Source organism: Drosophila sulfurigaster, chromosome 2R, assembly GCF_023558435.1.
Source record: "Drosophila sulfurigaster albostrigata strain 15112-1811.04 chromosome 2R, ASM2355843v2, whole genome shotgun sequence".
In the NCBI taxonomy this organism is placed as follows: domain Eukaryota; kingdom Metazoa; phylum Arthropoda; class Insecta; order Diptera; family Drosophilidae; genus Drosophila; species Drosophila sulfurigaster.
In genome coordinates this window covers 5,426,285-5,447,450 of record NC_084882.1, presented here as the reverse complement: position 1 = coordinate 5,447,450, position 21,166 = coordinate 5,426,285, and the positions used below count along the sequence as shown (strand labels likewise).

Here is a 21,166-nt window from a genome sequence, read left to right as displayed (position 1 = left end):
CGCGCCATTTCGTTACGCAAAGTCGTCGCGGCGTCTCGGACGGACATCAGTTCAGCCATCCAGATGGACCGGTGGAGGGAAGAATTGATGGAAGGCCGATTGACGAGTTTAAGATGGATCGTGTGCCTGCCAGCATTGCCAGACCTCGAGACGACCGCCAGAGTAGCGTCTGAGGCCATTAAGGGAGCCCATGACGCCCCTCGGCGGCAACTGCTTCCCATTGCTTGGATTCTTCGCTTAGCTAATTAAACGATTGACAAATGATTTGACATATTCATTTGAGCAAATGCTACAATCATTTTCATTTTCATTTTCACTTGCATTCTCGTTTCCACGCTTTCACGGCATTAGGATTAAGTAGTTCTATTCAAGCAACAACGATGACAGCGCATGCGGGCCCGAGCCCGAGTCTTTAAATTGGTCTGTATGTCGTGCAAAAATATGATGGTGCTGATGATTCTTCACTGATGAGTAACAAGCTGTTGCTTAGATCAGCTTTAGATTGACAGCAATTTAAAATAAATTAAGCGATTAAAACAGCGATATTTCAATAGTTTCTCATCTTAGGATGAACTTTAAAATAGCGGGCAATAAATATTCATACATAAAACATTAGGCAAATGGTAGTGCGACTACATCTAAGCGACTAATATGTATTATCCAAGTTAAATCATCAGCAATGTCGTTTAAGGTATTTACTCTTAAAAATCCTATATTGTCTTATTGCGTTCGCAGCAAAAGAAAGTCTTTCTATTATACCTAAATTCTCACAATAAATTTTTCGTAAAAAGAGGATTGAATAAACACCGATGTAAAATGTTCAAACATTCAATTTTTATGTTTAAAAACTAGTTTTACTATACTAGAATACATTTAAAGGTAACTTTTTTGACCTTTATTCAATTTTTTGGGCGGACCTTCACATGCAATGTAATGGCAAATCAAAACGGATTTTATACCCGCTACCCATAGGGTAGAAGGGTATTATAACTTTGTGCCGGCAGGAAATGTGTGTAACAGGTGGAAGGAGGCATCTTCGACCCTGTAAAGTATATACATATATTCTTGATCAGCGTCAACAGCCGAGACGATATAGCCATGTCCGTCTGTCCGTCTGTGTGTCTGTCCGTCCGTCCGTATGAACACCTAGATCTCAGAGACTATAAGAGATAGAGCTATAATTTTTTCGACAGCATTTGCTATGTTTGCACGCAGATCAAGTTTGTTTCAAATTTTTGCCACGCCCACTTCCGCCCCCGTAAATCAAAAAATTGAATAACAAGCGTAATTGTAAAGCTAGAATTGCGAATTTTGGTATACAATAATAAGTATAGTATTTATGATTCCTGAAAATTTGACTTTTGACTTTTCTCCAAACTCACAAAAATCAATATTTTCAAAAATCCGTTCGACATTCTCTAGATATACCGATTAAATGAAGATATTTTTTTCTTCACCCGATAGGTTTAAATTAGCACCACTTGTGGTGCGTGGCTCGGAGGTCTTCCAGCGAAACATTTCCATATCGAAGCCATATTGTTTTTTTTTAATATTGAAAAAAAAATCGCAAAAAAGTGATCTAAAAACAAGTCTTACTGTGATGTTACCCCTTAACATACAACTGAATAACTCAATGCGCAAATTACAATAAAAATAATAAATGAAAAGTATACAAAACTAAAATATAAAATTTTTTTCATATTAACGTGAGTCTTATATTAAATGTATTTGCAATGTTATAGATGTTTTTTAATTGTGAGATTTTCAAGTTCTTGATGCAATTTTTTTTCTTAATAACATACTAAGTCAAAAACCTTGATTTTAGTAGTTTTTCAGTGTAAAGAAAAACGCAATGTGCAGGATAAAGCCAATTATGGGTGGCTGTGTAATATGGGTAATTCCAAAACGGAATTTGTCCCGTGCGAGACTCTTTACATTGAAAATAACATAAACTGAAACCATTTTGAAAATAAGAAAAGTTTATTTTTATAGCACTATATAGGTACTTTAATTATAGCTAAGAATGGTTTTGGAATTTTTTTTCTGTTTTGTTTTCTGTTGTGATAATTGCAAAAATTAACCAATTCGTACGCAAAACCATAAAATGAACGAATTTATATATTTTATCGGAAACAGATCAAGTTCCTAAAATCAATCTTAGTGCTTATCTAGAGCTTTAAGAATAACATTCACTTATTTTTAAAATTGTTTCAGTTTATGTTATTTTCACTGCAGGGCTCTGTAAAAAGTCTCGCACGGGACAAATTTCGCCATGGAATACCCATATATTGTAACATATATGTAAGATGGAAAGGGCGATGAGTCGGTGTGAATGGACATCGATATATCGGTATGAGCAGATATCGATTGGTCGACGTGAGGAAGTATCGAGTAGCCGGCGTGAGTAGAAATCGGAGTCGACAGAAGGAACAAGCAGCAGAACGAGAATAGGCGGCAGTACGAGTAGAACAGCAGGAGTACGAGAGCAGTACGAGCAGAACCGTGGTCAGCAGTAAAGCAGAACAGCCGTGCGTGTCATCGTATTCAGCAGTATTCAAATTATCAATAATCAATTACTCTAAACTTACGTTATACTTAAACTTACGTTATAACTTACAATATTATAATAAAACTAAGCCAACTAGCCTTATATTTGGGGCTCGTCCAAATAAACAACAACAACAGAATCGTCCAAAGCAGCAGCAGCAGAATTAGAAGGCTCGTCAAAAAAAAAACAACATACGTAAATTGCAAGCGGTTGTGAAATTCTTGGAAAAAGCACCGTTAGAGCTGTATGTATATGAGTGGAACAAAGTCGAAAAAACAGAGCAAAAGCAAACCAAACAGCCGCCAGTAGTGCAAGCGAGACAACAATACTCGTTGCGATCGCGCCAGAGGATAGCAGAAGAAGAAGAAGCTGGAAAAAGTATAAAGATGATGGAGAATAAAGCTGAGAAGAAAGAGAGCAAAACCACACATGCAGAAATGAGTATAATTACCGAAAATAATGAAATGCTGCAGCAGCTAGTACAGCTGTTAACCTTGAAAATCCGAGCTGACGAAACACAAAAAGATGAAGGAAAGCTGGTAGTGGAAAATTTTGCAAAAATTATACCCGAGTTTGATGGAAATAGTATGCAAGTGGTGGCATGGTTTCAAAACTTTGAGTTGAACGCAGACGCATACGGACTCAGTGACAAGCAGAAATATGTCCAAGCGCGCGCCAAGATGACTCGTACAGCGGCACTATTTCTGGAGTCAACGGCAGTGTTCGAATATAATACATTGCGAACAAAGTTGATTGAAGAATTTGCAAAGGGAAATGTGCCAAGCGCCGAAATTAATAAGAAATTAGCTGAGCGTGTGAAACACAAAGACGAAAGTTTTCACGATTACCTGCTGCAAATGAAATGTATTGCTGCGCGTGGAGTTATAGACATACAATCAGTGATAAAGTACGTTGTGGATGGTTTGAATCTTAAAAGCGACTTTAAATTCACTTTCTACGGATGTTCGTCATTTAAAGAATTGAGAGAAAAGTATGAAGTCTATGAAAGTAACCAAACGAATGAGAAAGAAGAGAAGCGACAAAATCAGCCAAGCAAAACAAATACAGCGCACAGCCTAAAATCGAAAAGAAGCAGCATTGTTTTAATTGTGGCGAAAACGACCACCTTCGAAAAGATTGCCAGAGTGAGGTTAAGTGTTTTCGGTGCAACGAAAACGGGCACATGTCAAGAAACTGCAAGGCTGCACCTAACATGAATGTTGTCTACGAGGAGTCGGCCACGAAAGCCACCGCACAGAAGGCACAGCGTGAGCTGGAGTCGCAGCTGGCCGAGATTCAAGAGGATCTCGAGGCAGAGAAGGTGGCGCGCAGCAAGGCCGAGAAACTGCGACGCGAACTGGCCAAGGAACTCGAAGAGGGCAAGGAGCGACTCAACAAGGATATTGAGGCGCTGGAGCGACAGGTCAAGGAGCTGATGGCGCAAAACGATCGCCTGGACAAGAGCAAAAAGAAGATCCAATCAGAGCTGGAGGATGCGATCATTGAGATGGAAGCACAGCGCACCAAGGTGCTCGAACTAGAAAAGAAGCAGAAGAACTTCGACAAGATTCTCGCCGAGGAGAAAGCCATATCAGAGCAGATCGCCCAGGAGCGCGACACCGCCGAGCGTGAGGCACGCGAAAAGGAAACTGTAGAATCAAATCAGTTAATGGAAACAATGATTGGCAATTTCAATGCGATGAAGAAAACAGCTGAGTACCCAATTCAACTCAAGATCGTGCCGGATGCCAACATTATGCTTTTTCGGCAGGCACCCAGTCGAATTGCTGTTAGCGAGGCTGAAGCAGTAAAACATCAAATCAATGAGTGGCTGGATACAGGCGTAATTCGGCAGTCCACATCTAATTTTGCTAGCCGCCTAGTTGTTGTCAAAAAGATGGATGTAACGACCAAGCAGTATAAACACATTTTGCAATTGTGGATGGCTTCACAAAATTTGTCTGGTTGTATCCAACTAAAACCACGAGCAGTGAGGAAGTTCTGCAGAAGCTGAGGAATTGGTCCGACGTTTTCGGAAATCCTTGCCGAATCATTAGCGATCGTGGATCGGCATTTACTTCAGCTGCTTTTGAGTCGTATGTTAAGGAGAATGGAATCGAACACATTTGGAGCACCACTGGAGTCCCAAGAGGAAACGGCCAAGTCGAACGCGTTAATCGCTCAATTTTGGCCATAATCTCAAAGCTGTCGGCAGATAAGCCCGACAAATGGTTTAAGTTTGTACCAAAGGTGCAGCGAGTCATCAATGGTACCACACACAAATCGACGAAACACTCACCATTCGAGCTTATGTTTGGCGTTAAGATGAGAAATGATGCCGATTGCAGAATTCTACAGATGCTAGATGACGAAATGTACAACAGTTTCGACGAGGAGCGACAGAAGACTCGGCAAGAAGCGAAAGATGAAATACAGCATGCACAGGATAACTACAAAAAGCGTTTGATAAGAACAGGAAGAACGAACATGGCTATAAACTTGAGATCTCGTTGCCATTCGTCGTACGCAGTTTGTGGCTGGTAGGAAACTAGCTAGCGAATATCTGGGGCCATATGAGGTCACGAAAATAAAGCGTAGCGGGCGATATGAGGTGCGTAAAGTTGGTAACACAGAAGGGCCTATTAATACCGCTACAAGCGTCGACAACATGAAGCTATGGCGTTATGCTGAGGTCAACGAAGAAGCCTGGTCATCAGAGGCTGATGACTGAATCAGGGTGGCCGAATGTAAGATGGAAAGGGCGATGAGTCGGTGTGAATGGACATCGATATATCGGTATGAGCAGATATCGATTGGTCGACGTGAGGAAGTATCGAGTAGCCGGCGTGAGTAGAAATCGGAGTCGACAGAAGGAACAAGCAGCAGAACGAGAATAGGCGGCAGTACGAGTAGAACAGCAGGAGTACGAGAGCAGCAGTAGAACGAGCAGAACCGTGGTCAGCAGTAAAGCAGAACAGCCGTGCGTGTCATCGTATTCAGCAGTATTCAAATTATCAATAATCAATTACTCTAAACTTACGTTATACTTAAACTTACGTTATAACTTACAATATTATAATAAAACTAAGGCAACTAGCCTTATATATATTCTGTATTAATATATTGCCTTTGCAATAAAAAGAGAGTTAAGTCATTAGAGTAATCAAAATTGCTTATATAAAAATACCTTCAAGTTTATTTTGCCTCAAAGCTACCACTCTCCCAATCTACTGAAATCGAGATTTGAATTTTGGTACACTTGTTAGTACACTCTGAACTATTTCTGCAATTTGATGTATCTCAATATATTTATTTTATTCCTTTTGTAGTTCTCTCGCAATCTGCTCTATGGCAGATATTCTCAGTTAAAGTAAAATTTAATTTAATAAGTGAAACTGTGCCAAACAATAATGCTCAAATGGATAGATTGAAAATGAAAACTGCAAGCAATGAGGAAATGCAGACCATTTAAGTTGAGTGAATGAATGGGAATTGGACCGCGAGATGTTTGTGTACCAGAAAACTATGAGTACAAGTCCTATATACGATAAGAACAGAAGGCGTCATGTCCCTAATTCAATGTGTCAATTGTGTAGCATCGTCGTCGTCGTCGTCATCGCCATTTGGTGTCTGTCGGTGGTTCGAGGGTTTTCTCTACAAGCTGCCGAAGAAAAAGGGAGTTTGATTAATGTAAAAGCTGCCACTGATATGTCACACGCATGTCAAATTCTGACATTTGACATTTTGCAAGCGAGAGACGCCAACGCCGCTCACACGGTGGCTGACTGGTTGGATGGTTGGATGGCTGGATGGTTGGATGGCTGGCTGGTTGGATGAGCACCACACACATTGTCAGGCACAGAACGGCAGGCAGCATGTCCAACCACCAGCAAAAAAGTAGCTTGAGTGCAAGCGACGAGTTTCTCGTCTGGTTGCTTATTTAAAAATACATCGAATACGCGGGGCGTTAATACATCTGTTAGAGTGCCATTTTGTTTGTCAGCCCTTACCCGACCGAGAGTCGAGTCCGTGACTGAGGCAGAGCTGACCTCCTCCTGTTTGCATCCCTTTTCCATCAGCAGATCCACATCCTGCGTTGTTGTTACTGCTGCCTGCCACTTGACAACGACGATATTTGCGCATAAAAAATGCAGCATTATTTGACTGCGAATTAATGTTAAATTGTTGTAGGACGCTCTTCAACTTGGTCGGAGCTGTTTGGCTTGTTCCGTTGATGTGGGAAATGTCACTTTGTGACAGGCGACGCCGACAAGTGTACGCATTGTTGTTACTCTACATTTTTATAAATATTTAATTATATTTTGTTTCCATTTTCGGCTGCAGGTCAGAGAGCCCGCCCTGCTTCCATTTCCCATTTCCCAACTCCTATCTTCCTTCCTCCCCCTTTTGCCCTCTTTATAAACATTTGATTAATCACACGCGCACAATTACAATTGCACTCACACTCACACGCACACGCGTTTAATCACATCACACTCTGGTAAAGATCAAAGCACTTTGGGCCTTCGGCAGACGCTATAACAGTCCGTCAATTCGTCCAGAATGAGGCCCCAACTAGGCAGTGAGTGAAACTATTCGCGCATTATGTCCAAATAAACAAACAAATCGCGACCCAGCATCGAAGAAGACCAATCGAAGAGGGAAAAGGAAATCTATTGAAATCGTTTGCCATCTTTCGATAGTTTCTTGTGGAGCATCCGAGGCGTCTACTTCTCTGTTAGTAAGATGTATGGCGCTGAGAACAACATATGTGGGTGGAAAATTTATTTGAAAAAGAATTTTCATGAAAAGTATGCGCATACAAAACTGACAGCTTTTGCTTTAAAGAAAAATCAACAAACCGACCGCTCAGCATTATATATTGCAATCTACTGACCCAAACATAATATTGTTTGTAGAGAAACACATGGGCGGGTTCTGTTTTGAGGCGGTCTTCAACTTGAGAGGCAGCCATAAATAAATGTTAATTTTCTTCATCGCTCCATTTAGAACATGCATGTATGAATATGATCAGGCTCAACAATAATAAAACATGCACTCGAAAGGGTATTTATTTAGTTTTAAACAATGAATACATGGATGTCTAAACAACATAACATATGCTTATATGTTCTGGGTAAACTGAAGTTGATAGAAAATTATTAAAATTTGAATAAAGTGCAATTATTAGCAAAATATTTTAAATGTTATTATATTCAATTTATTTTGATTTTAGTATTCATAAGTTGAACTATCATGAGAAAGCTAATTACATTTTGCGGTTGTTATATTGATTGAAAAGTATACTGTATATATTGAGTTAAGAACTTTTTAATTCTAAAATTAATATTTTAAAAAGAATTTGAGATTGGAATAATGTTCAAATTCGAGAATTTTGTTACTGTTTCTTAAAACAAGAATTTGAAATATTAGAAGTGTGAATATTCTGGTTGCCTTTGCATAAAATTAGAAACTAATTTCCGGCGTTTTTGCTGTTACCTAAGACAATATATAAAAAAATCATAAAAAATATTTCTTGTTATATGTTATATAAAAAAAACATGAAAAACATTTAACAAAAATCTAAATTTAAGATCGTTTGATCTTAGTTGGTGATTTTGGTTTCTTGGTTCAATTTTGAGTTTTTCTATTCTTGAAGCAAGATTGCAATCGTGTACTTCAATAATAGGCAATCTTTGATTTTTGTAAGATTTTAATCGTGATTTAAGAATTGTTCTTATTTTTTCAATTATTTTATCATTTAATTTTAATTCTAGATTTTCTTCCTGACTTCAACTTATTTTTTTTGTGTATACAATGCGCAATTAAAATAAATATATTTGTAAAGAACCGACAACTTAAGGCTTAACTTAAAACTCATTATAAAATGCATGCACAACTGTTGTGCAATAACTGGGTATTTATCATTAAGAAATAAAATCAAAAAACAATGACTCTTTAAAATTATGTATGTAATAATCAGAAAAAACAGTGCATTAAAGTAAGAAGATTTCGAGCTCATAAACTACTAAACTATTTGTAAAATAATAAAATTATAATATAGACACTAGACCCTAATTATGTTATACAAGAAATATTAATTACAAGCCATCTTATGCACTTAACGTACCCTAAAATAATGTTTGCTTTCGTCTAACACGTAAGTATATCATTAAGAGTCAATTTGGCAGTCATATCTGGTGCCAGAGCATAAATTTGCATCTACCGCAATCCAGAACCGAAAGCAGTCGAGGACCGGGCAATCATATTCACTGGCAAAAATGTTGAGGTGCTGAAAATTGCCAAAAAGTGCAGCCATCAGGTATATGAGTATTTACGACTTCCATTGTGGTACTTCCACTTGCTCCCCAAATGAGTTACGGACAGTGCACAGTAATGTGGCTACCGCCATCGACACCATCGACGCCAATGAAACCATCGGACTCCATTGGGGCGGCTGCCGCAATGGGAAATTTATGTGATACGCTGCGCCAGCCGAAATCAATGCCAGCTAATATGAAGTGCTCATAAATAAATATCGGTAGTGGTGGCTAAATCAAATTTAATAGCAGTCGCGGGGCAGTCGCTGCCCACGTCCCTCTTTCATGTCTAGCATCTGATGATGTATCTGCTCTTACTGATTAGCTGTTCCTAGTTTTGGATGCCATCATTTTAGACTGGTCACACGTGCAAACGAAGCACCTTTCGTCTTCTTCTTCCTTTTCGCTTAGCCATCCATGTAGTATGCGAAGTGTTTGCGAGTGTGTGTTTCTCTGATCTTTGTTTTATTTTATTTTTTTTTTTTGGAGAGACCTACAAAATGTGAATGTGTCTCGGCATGCCGCAGCTTATAATTTGCATATTAATTACATTACCGGTGAACTGAACTGTGCTGAACTTTAACTTCGACAGCATCTAATCGGTAATGCCGAGAAATTAAAAAAAGATTAATTTAAAGCGATCAGTGAACGCCATTTGCTCATTAGGTAGCTGTAGCTGTAGTCCGTAGTTCGTAGTCTGTAGTCTGTAGTCCGTATTCCATAGTCAGTAGTGGATCGGCAAACAAGCTTGCTGCTTTTTTGGAAGGCCAATCAAAAATTTAAATGAAGCTGCAAAGTTCCGAAACTAAGTTGAAATGCTTAACTCTTTTTGTTTTCTTTCTGAATTTTTTGTATTTCGTATTTTTAAATTAATCCCAACAAAATTAAAATACGCAGCCAGCCTCAACCTTTGAGAACCAAAATAACAAATACCAAAAACTTTGTTGAGCTATTTCCGAATGCTGACGTATATATTTGTATGTCTAACTTATGTATATATACGCATTTATATATACATCTATGTTAGATATATGTGTATCAAAGTCACATCTGCAACACTGCTGTTACTGTCTCCTAACATACAATTGGAGGGTATTCACAAATTATATAACATGTTGATTGGCATGTTGAAAAACTAAAGCAAACTAGATTTATGAAAGATAAAAATAAGACAAAAACGTTAATCCATTTTGTAGTATTTCCTAAAAATAAATTAAAATTTCAGTTTTCTCTTGGTTGTTTTTAGGCAAATTGAAATAGCAATACTATAAAAATAATGCTAGTATAGTAATATTAGTAATAATAATAATTTAATTTGTATAACTTGCTCAGTTATGTTGAGATCTGTTAACCTCAGTAGCTATAAGAGTCTTCAAATTGGGTATATGGATACCAAGCACTCTTGACAAGGCGTTCGTTCATCAATGTTTTACATTAATTTCAAATGTATCTTTGTTAAAAAAAAAATAGATAAATGTTTGTTGAAAAACGAAAAAAGAGTCCATGTTTTAATTAGCAGATTCATGGCATTAGAAAACATTTGGAGCAAATGGCAAAAATAGTGTCAACAAAAGAAAAAAATCAAATGTTCATCGACCTTGGTTATCTATATCGACATTATCATCCATAACGAACGCTTCTTGAATAGTCAAATGTCGAATCAAGTTAAAGTTCCTAAATGAATTTATTGTAAATGGAATGGAATCGCGCGAGTCAAGAAACTTTTACATTTGACTTTTAAATGATCATTTGGCTTAAAAGCTAACTATTTATAAGACTGATGCATAAAATATAAAATATATTGAGAAGAAAACGGTGACGAAAGATTGATTATGTTATTGACTTTAATATTCCAAAGTTTGAGATCTTACGGATTTTTTTTCTGTGCATGTGTAACAAACGAAATTGGCTAGTTGATTTAATATCTTCATAAAAGCGATAACTTCACTCTAATGCATTTGGGGATTAAACTTAATTCTAGTATTAATATAAAGATAATAGGCTTATGAACGTACTTACTCATATTGAAAACCTTTCTTTATCTTCAATCGTTTTCAATATTAGCATTTTTGTGACCTCTTGCAATGTGATACCCATCTCATATTGCATTTCGGATTACATAAAATGGATGTGTGTTTCCTGAGCTAAGAAAACCGCATAATTCGATCAACGCTCGCACATGGTAGGGATGCGGATGCAAAAGCTGACCCTTCTCGTCGTCACCCAAGAGTCGACGTCGTGATGAATAGCGTGCTAATTGTTGACAGACAGGCAAGACTGTCGCTTGAATATCAAATGCATAACAAATACATTGTAATGCGTTGCGAGATTTGATTGAGATAGTTGTGGCAGAGGGCCAGCCGCTTGGCGAAAAGGATATTGTGTATGCTCGAGGATATGAGAATAACAACTAACAATACAATTGTCGCAGAGCTTCTTCCTGTTTGTTGTTGTTGGTGGTGGCAGAGTTAACTGTGACACAGAGCCGGCGTAACTCGTCATCATCATCAGCGTCATTATGAACAGAGAATTTCAATTTGTTTTTTTTTTTTGCTCTTACTCATTCACTTACCCTTTGCTGTACATCGTGAGTCTGAATCCAAAATTGACTTTGACTTTTCTGACAATTATTAGTTTAACGCATGTTCTGCCTCTCTCTTTTATTTGACTTTTCAAGCGCGAAATTATTTGTTGTTTTTACTGCTGGCACTTTAATTCAAATGCATATGGCCGGATTGCCCTAAACCTGGGACCTGGGACTGGGTATGTGTCAGAGCCTGAGCCTTCCAGGCTGTTGTTCTTTTTTGTTGTTGCTCGAACTTCCTGCGATTGTTCGCAGTCTCGCTTTTCTGACAGATCTGTGACAGGCCAAAGCAACTGGCTTTACTCGACTCTTTGCGGCCCCATGGATCATGTGGGGTGGTTGCTTCCTGGCTGCTTCTGTTGCTGCTGCGTTTGATGGATGCTACTTTAGCTATTGTTTGTAAAGTGTTAATGTGATGCTGTTTGCTGTTTGTCATTTGTTGTTTGCTGATTGCGGAAATGTAACATTTTCTGCTCGGCTTAGTCAACTGAATGTGGCCCACTGAAATTCATAATTTTTGGCATGCCGTGACTGCTGCGGTTCTCATTTTACAGATTGAAAATGTGTTGATTGTTGAGGTATTAGCATACTACCATATCTATTGTCCTTTATGGGATGGTGTAGCATGCGATGGGATGGGGTACTAGAGAGGACTATCTGAACAATGCGCCTTCCTCAGTAATCCCGGAGACATGTGCAATGTGCCCATCATGTCGCCGATTGTGTGAAAGTCAGTGCGAAGAAAGAGCAACGAAATGAAAGCAAACACAGAGGGAAAGAAAAAAAAAAAAGAAAAAGGAAAAAGAGAAAAAGATTTAATGTCGACTTTAGGTGATTTATTACCAACAAAATTGCGTCCAGAGAGTCGTTGTTGTTGTCGTCGTCGTCGTCGTTGAGTGCAACGCGGGGCTGCAACAAAATACGAAATACAAAATAGAAAATGGAAATGTATGGAGAAAATAGAATGGAATAAAAGGCGAACGCAAAAGGACTCACAACGAGTGAAAGAAACAGATAATTTGGTTCACTTTAAATGTCAGGCAATTGGAAAGTAGAAGGGAAAAATACTATAGAAAGGGAGAGCGACGAAGACCACGGCGATGAAGAGAGATGGAGACGGGGCTGGGATTTTAAGATGGAACTAATAGCATTAAAAACTTGCGTAAATGCACAAAGATAATTTCTATTTTAGAGGGTGTGAAATGTATACACACACTCGCACTCGCTCTCACACACATACATACACATACACTCAAGCATTCACTCGTACAAACACTCAGATTCAGGCCACGGTGAAAGTCATTTCGGGGTCGAGATTCAGAAAGATTCGAATAGATATTCATAGATACACATATACAGAGCGAAGTCTCGCAGTCAGGCATTCAGGCAAGCAGCGTGAGAAATTTGTTGCTGTTTTTAATTTCTTTTGTATCGATGCGACGATTTAGATTTCGATTTCGTTGTTGTCGTTGTCTAAAATTGGATTTGTGGACTTGTGTGGGGGGCTCCACTGTATTAGGCTGAGGCAATAGATCAAAATCTTTGCCGGCAGTCGTAAGGGATGTCGTCTCTTTTGGGGAACGAATCCGATTTAGGGGATACAAATACATTCATACTATATAGAGGATTACCATTTTAATAATTTAATCACCAAATTGCGAGCAAGCGAGCGAACTAACGCTTTGGTCATATTAAATATGCATTATTTTTCTATTAGGAACAGTCGTTGCGTATCTGTAAGATACATTTTGCACTTTCCACATTGCCATCGACCTACTCAATTATTTATGCGGCTTAATTAGTCGGGAAATTTGCTCCATTTGTTGAATTAAACTAATTAAATAAAAGGTAGCTAAAATATAAATTTTTTGCTCCAAGCTCTGAGTTTAATGCATGCGACAATTTAACGCGCTTCTGTAACAGCTTCTATTGTCCATTTCCCGAGAATTAAATCTTCTTATTTGTGGACTGATTTATGTGACAAGAGCGTGACAACTCGGACAAGTGGTTAATTAAAATGGATTCGATTTAATGCAATGACAAATATTTGGAATGAAGTTACTTCTGGTTCTAAATTCAAAAATATATCAGATTGTTATGTTGAATATATTTTTATACTTACCTGCTACCCTTAGGTTAGAAGGTGTATGAACACACAGATCTCAGAGATCAAAAGAGATAGATATGTATATACTTTTTTCCGACAGCATTTGTTATGTTTGCAAGTTTGTTTAAAATTTTTGCCACGCCCACTTATGCCACCACGAATCGACAAAAATCGAATACCAAGCGTAATTTTTAAGCTTGAGTTTCGAATTTGCGTACATACGAGGGTTGCTATTTAAGTTTCTGGCCTAGGTCACTTCTAGCCATATTAGGACCAATTGGCTATTTCCCAAAAAGACTTTTATCAATAAAAGCTCCATACAACTTGTTCATGTACGAGCACGTTTGATATCGATAAACGATTAATCAAAAACTTACCTCGGCAGAAAAATCGAATTAACTCGTGAACACTTTTGAGCCAAAATTTTTCACAACTTTCGACTTGGATTATTACGACAAGAGTGCACCGATGAACTTAATTCTTTATAAGGCGATGAAGTGCCATCCTATAGCCCTGTGAAATACTGGTTTAATGGATTCTATCGTGGCCGATGCTCGGTGGAAGACGAAGGTTGTGAAGGTCGTCCAAAACAGACGTTGGGCCAGAAAACATTGATGCCGTGGGTGAACTGATAATGCTAGATCGTCATGTGACATATCGTGAGATAGAGGCATCCTTTGACATTTCTTCCACCAGAATACATTCGATATTGCATAAACACCTGGTCGTAAAAAGGATTGTTCTCGATCCCGCACAATTTGACGATTGCTCAAAAAAGGCTTGTGTGGATTGGTTCAAAGAAATTTTGAAAAATACATTCCCTGTGCTTCAAAAGACATTTATAAGATAGTCACAGGTGACGAATCATGGATCTATGGTTATGAGCCCAAAACAAAACAGCAATCGACCGTGTGGGTCTTTGAAGGTGAAAATCCAACGAACCTTGTTCGTGGAGGAAGCACTATTCAGCAAATGGTCGCCTGTTTCTTCGGTAAAACTGGTCATGTGGCGACAGTTTCGCTTGAGCAATGTAGGACGGTCAATTCTGAGTGGTACACCACAATTTGTAATCCTGAAGTCCTTGTAGAAATTCGAAAAACGAACAAGAAAAGATGGATCATTCCGCACCATGACAACGCGAACTCTCACACACCAGCTCAAACCCGCGCCTTTTTTTGTGGTCAAAACGTGGAATTCATGGGTCATCCGCCGTACAGCCCTGACTTGGCACCCAATGACTTCTTTTATACCCGCACATCATCGAAAAGGCGTGGTCATCGATTTTCGATGTCAGAAGATGCTGTTAAAGCGTTCAAAAACCATGTTTTGGAGGTGCCTCAATCAGAGTGGAAAAAGTGCTTCGAAAATTGATTTTAGGGCATTCAAAAGTATATAAATCTTGCTGGAGAATACTGTGACAAACAATAAATCCATTTATTTTTATAAATATTCGCATTTTCATTATTAGGCCAGAAATATAAATAGCAACCCTCGTACAATAATAAATACAGTGTTGTTGATTCCCGATTTGGCTGAAAATCTGGTATATTTTGCACTCTATGGTACATACTATATTTATACCCGCTACCCATAGGGTAGAAGGGTATTATAACTTTGTGCCGGCAGGAAATGTATGTAACAGGTAAAAGAGGCATCTCCGTCTGTCCGACTGTCTGTCTGTCTGTCTGTCCGTCTGTCCGTATGAACACCTAGATCTCAGAGACTATAAGAGATAGAGCTATCATTTTCGACTGCATTTGTTATGTTTGCACGCAGATCAAGTTTGTTTCAATTTTTTGCCACACCCACTTCTGCCCCCCGCAAAGCCTAATTTTAAAGCTAGAGTCGAATTTTGGTATATATAATAATAACTATAGTAGTTGTGATTCCTGAAAATATGGTTGCGATCAGATAAAAATTGTCGAAGTTATTAAAGAAATACTTTTGTATGGGCAAAAACACCTGCTTACTAAGGGGTCTTAGTTGCTTTGGCCAACAATCTGGTATATTGTGCCGTCCATGGTATATTTTGAATGTGGGACTATATCTATATACCAAATATATCATTTCGGTATATTTTTAGTATTTTATGGCATTTTTGGTATAGTTTGAGAATAATACCGCAATATTTTGCTTTTATTCAAAATGGTATCTCACAGTCGAGTACACTCGACTGTAGCTTTCTTACTTGTTTTTAATGTAGTATGGCCTTTGGTATATTTTTAGTATTTTGTGGCATATTAATACGGAATATTTTCAGAACAATATCGCACTGTTTTGCTTTTATTCAACATAAGTATTGGGTTTCTTTCAGTCGAGCACACTCGACTGCAGCTTTCTTACTTGTTTTAAGCTTGCCCAACTATTGATAGGTTTGATAGCTTATTAACTTCTTAATGTTCCGTTCCACCTACGCTTTAATGCCTACAGAAGAGGTTCAATCAATTGTAAATTACATAGAGTCAAGGAGATCAAATGCCAAAAAGGCATTCGAGGGGAATTGCCAAAGTTAAGCAGTGGGAAGTGGTGGGGCAGCAGCTGTTGACCAGCTGCTCAGAGAACTTACGAACAACGTATGAGAAGACAGAAAGCAGAACGAACACGGGAGCAGCAGCGGATGGCAAAAACCAAATCCCACTAATGTGCTTAAATAAATTTTGCCAGCGTTTAAGCCAATTAGTCCGTCGGACATTTTACTTCTTGTCAACTTTGGTAGCTGGCCAGCCGCTTTTGCCCGCTTTTGGATGCTTCTGGGGTCGGTTTGGTTATCTTGCTGAACTGTTGGTTACTCGTGGGTTGGCCCACTTGCTGCTTCATGCGGTGCGTTGGCTGCTGTTTCTGCTGACAATATAGCTCGGGGTTTTTGATTTTGTTTCTTTTTTTGTGCGTTGTGTTCTTCTGTCCTATGCATGTGTGTATGTATGTGGATCTGTAGTGCTTATGCAGCAAATATCCGTGGGATTAAAGTTGTATGTGCCTCTTGGTCTTCGGCTACGTTGTTGTTGTCGTTGTCGCGGCTGCCGCTTTTCATGCCCTTTTACGCATTTTTGCCTTTTTGCCTTTAGCTTTTTTCGGGATTATTGAAGTGCAATTAAGCTAAAATGTCAACGTGAAAAAAATTAATCGTTATACTACCCTTTTTATGGCAGCCCCTTGGAGCCAAGTTGCCAGCTATATTCCTCTTTCTCTCTCTCTATCTCTCTATTTTTTGGTTTCTTCGATCTTTGCTTCTGCTTATCTGCTGCGTTTTATCGGGAGTTTTACAAGCAAACTCATTTACCGGCAAGTCGCCGCCGCGGCGGATTGAACCTGAAGCTGCGTCTTCTCTTCAGTCTTCAGGAGACTGTCCTGCAATTGCATGTGGACAAGTTTTTAAAATCTAATTCATGTACATGTCAAAAATGGACTTGCATTATGAGGCAGCAGTCCAACCTAAATTGACTGTTTGTCATCCAAGCGGTCGACGTCGCAGTCGCCGTCGCCGTGGCCATAATGATTTGTAATTTATGAAATGCGGTCGCAGCCAAAGGCTATCTGTGAGAATGTTTCCAGTCTTGAGCAATCTTATCAGACAAAAAAGAAAAGAAACACAACGCAACGAGACTGCAATTGTTTGCCCACTGCACTGCATCGGCAATGCAGACAAATTTTGCTTTAGTTTGTTGTTCCTTTTGGTTAGTTAGGGGCACATACGGTCAGTCGGACACACTTCTACGAGTATCTGTATCTATATCATAAACAAATGACAACGGCAAGGCAACGTCGCTAATCGTCGAGTTAACATTTTATCGCTACTGTGCTGGCACTAGGCAAATATGTGCTCTGGAAACTGAAAACTGAAAACTCCAAGCTGAAGCATTTCAAATATTTTCGTGTTTACTGCGCGGATTAGTCTGGTGACAGATTTGCGGCCCACACCAACAAGAGCAGTAGTAGCTACGTCTCCAGTTTGTAGCTCAGTTGTTGGACTATTTTACTATTTTGAAATTGTATACGCTTCCAGCTAGTGTTCACCACTTTAACTGTTACTATACATACAATACACAACTCGTATATTTTTATCACAATATCTGAACAGAATGTTTAGTACGCAGTAATATTGTTATCTTGGCAGCGCACCACAACCGCTATTTGTACAATACGAATCCGAGAGTATTTTTGGGCAATCTGGATGACATCTGTTGGCAGCGGGAATGCCAAGGGGCCAGTGGGGAAGTGGCTTGATGAACCCCGTTCATATCTAGCAATCTGACAGTTATCTCAAAAGCGTTCTCTCTGTTGTCGCACTCACATTGTCGCATTATGCCAATGACGACAGCGACGCCAACAGTTCCATCAGATCCATCAAGACTGCAGTGATTGTTTTGCGGGCATTTATTGGTCGATCAGCGTCGTGGTGGATTGATGGTATCACACGAGTCAATGGGTTTATGCTTATGTGAGGTGCAAATATTCATCAAGTACTTGATATAAGATTACTCAAATATTTGGAAATTTGCAATGACATTTGTGAGTGAGTCAGTAAACTGTTCTATATACATTTGAGATATATTTATGAGTATTATTAGATTTATGTATATAAAATATATCTTATTTCAAATATATCAACGACGCCAGCAAAATAGTGCTCATTATATTTTGGGGATATTTAATACAAAACTCGTATTTTATGCAATATAATTGATTTATACTTAAATACATATATTATATGTATATGACACCACTTAAATTTATATTTCAAGTGAATGATAGTTTATTTGACAATATTTGCATATTAATTTGAGTCTAAAATAAAGTGTAGCAATATTATCTTTATTTACATTTTTCTGCAATAAATAATAATTCGATAAAACACCATTGTATGTAAATATAAGTAATTACTTACACTCCACAAAAATATTTGCACAAACCCGTTTTTATTATACAATATATTATTTAATTTACTTAAATTTTTTAAATGTATGTCTGTTTTTCGAATTTGTTTAAATCTTATTTTAAAATATTACGTTGAGCGAAGGAGGTTATATAATATTAAAACAGGAAAGAAAGCTACAGTCGAGTGTTTTCGACTGTAAGATACTTTTTACCCACTTTCAACAATTCGAAATAATATAAATATATTGAAAAATATTAAAATACACCGAAGGCCATATTTGGTATATCGATAATGGACTACATAAAAAAAAACACCATAGATAATTTTTTTTTCTCTTCCTTTATTTACAATCTGTCTGTTTAAACAATAAATAAATTATTTAATTAATATTAATATAACAGAAACATCAGTTTTCTAATGAGCCCTGCTTGGTTGGATTTATCTATCGGGGAGATCGATTATGTGGTATCTTTTCAGTCTTCTTACTGTCTACTAAACTTAAGGCTAAATTATTTTCGGGGTTATGGAGTCTATCAATTTATTCCTTACTAAATTTATTCATTTCTTCTTTTATGATTGGAATATTTACAAAGATCTGAATATTTGGATTAGATACGTAAAACGGAGCATTAACAATTTGTCGAAAAAATATAACAAATTGTCAGCTAAGGCAGCTTGGACCCGATTGCAGTAGACGTATTTTTTTAATAACTTCTTTAATTTTATATTTAATTGCAACCGAATTTTTAGGAATCATCATTAATTTTGGGCGTGGCAAAAATTAGAAAAAAACTTGATCAGGGTGCGAGCATCAGAAATGCTGTCAAAAAATATATAGCTCTATCTCTTATAGTCTGTGAGATGCAGTGTTTCAGTCAGACAGACGGACATGGCTCTAAGGTAGTAAGTAGTAAGTAGTAAGACTTTGTTCATAATTTTAAAATACTTTATTTATTCGGCCAAATCTATTTCTGCCCCTCAAAGTAATCCCCCGGCCACAATACACTTTCGCAAACGTTTTTCATACAATCCTCGAAATAGTTGTTAAAGTAGATTTCTGGAATAGCCTATAAATATATAAATTTGACTATATTTCTTCCAAAAAAGAATAAAAATCTTTAGACCATCTGGCTTCCATTTCGCATTAGATAGTCAATAAAGAACTTCACCACACATGTCTCAACCGCAACGCGTACGTCACAAGTTAATTTCCAGAGAAATATAGCCATCAGGCTAAAGTTAGAAGGATCCGTAATCGTAATCACGCTACAGATATGAATGCGTACTTGGTTGTGATGGATTCGTGCTGTCCACTCGGACAGCAGATATAATTTTTTTTGCACCTAACAAATAACCCCGAACACCACATTGCCAACGTCTCTTATCAACGGATCACCATCAGCTTGTAGGCCAGGCGCACCTCGGCCTGGCCTATAGAGTAGTCTGACCTGGCTTGGGTGATGATATTTGGTTGACATCAGTCTGGCACTTTAGCTTTTGCCGAGACGCTTTGTCTTATGAGTGGCAAGCACGCATATTTAGGAGAGCACGGCACTTAAATCACGTGTCTCAATTGTTTTTTGCGATTTTAATGGGCCCAAACATGGAAATATCTATTAGGCCACAAAACGAGTTGGACTTTGTTGTATGGAGGGCTGAGCTGTTTATGCTTTTGGCTTGGCATAAATTTAATTTAAATAAAAAAACCAATTCATCTTCGTTAGGAAATGCGTTGCCGACTCGATTTTTACTGGGGCCGAGGCGACCCAGAAAGTGGTTATGACATTTGTGCGACACGACCGAAATGAATACAAATGGCAACCTGGTCAGCCTAAGTGGCCACAACGCCCACACCATACACGATACACGATGCGAGAAATGGGAAAATATGAGAAAAGGCAAATAGGTAAATGGGTAATTGCTTAATTATGAAAATTCCTTTTGCAACGCCTGCCCTGTTGAGGCTTTCTTTTTTTTCCGTGTCGGTGTCCGTGTCCGTGTCCAGTCGGGTGCGTGCGTTGAGGATTTCCAAGGAGTGAGTTGAGCTGGGATTGGGCATTGGGGCGTAACGCAGGTTTTACAAGCAATTGGTCAACCATCTGGCCGGCACTCTAATTAAATTATCAAAAATTCATAGTAAGAAGGTGGAATGTAGAATGGGTTCACTGTTGATATGATGTGATGCGAGTCTGCTCGACGCCTGCTCATTAATTCTCATGTAATTTAGCTCATCCAGGGCGACACTGTTCCCTGTCTTGTGTGACATTTATTTGCCAGCTAAATATTTGGTGACATTGTTTAATTGCCATGGTGCGATCCAAGTTCCGGCGACGCCATCGGCTTATCTGCTGATGAACCCGATGGACATTTGATAAATGAACGTGTATCGTCCACTCTCTTTGTTGCATGCTTCCTCCTGCTTGCATTTTGCATTTCAATTTGTTTACCTGAGTTACCTGTCGCTTGTCTCTTGACTCTTGTCGCGTGTCACAATGTCCCCTGCCCACGGTCCATCCTCCATCGTCCATCGTCCATCGTTCGTCGTCCGATTGTCAGATTGTCACTGCTGCTGCCGGTCTTTGGGCCCCAAAGTGTCATCGCTGGCGTGTTGACAGCTGTCAAAATGCAGCGCTTTTGCATGCGCATTGGCGGTCTGAAAATCGATAGGCGGTGACGTCGATGGCGACAGCTTTTCCCTGTCGCGCACGTTCCATAAAAGCTTCGGCCGCAG

General features: G+C 38.6%; 1 protein-coding gene across 1 annotated transcript; it reads left to right on the top strand.

Moving 5' to 3' along the window:
* Positions 1–3,761: 3,761 nt before the first annotated feature.
* Positions 3,762–5,092, top strand: LOC133836649 (myosin heavy chain, non-muscle-like). Its single transcript, XM_062267239.1, has 2 exons — positions 3,762–4,465; positions 4,540–5,092. Exons 1-2 carry the CDS (start codon positions 3,762–3,764, stop codon positions 5,090–5,092), a joined length of 1,257 nt encoding a protein of 418 aa, XP_062123223.1.
* The last annotated feature ends 16,074 nt before the right edge of the window (positions 5,093–21,166 follow it).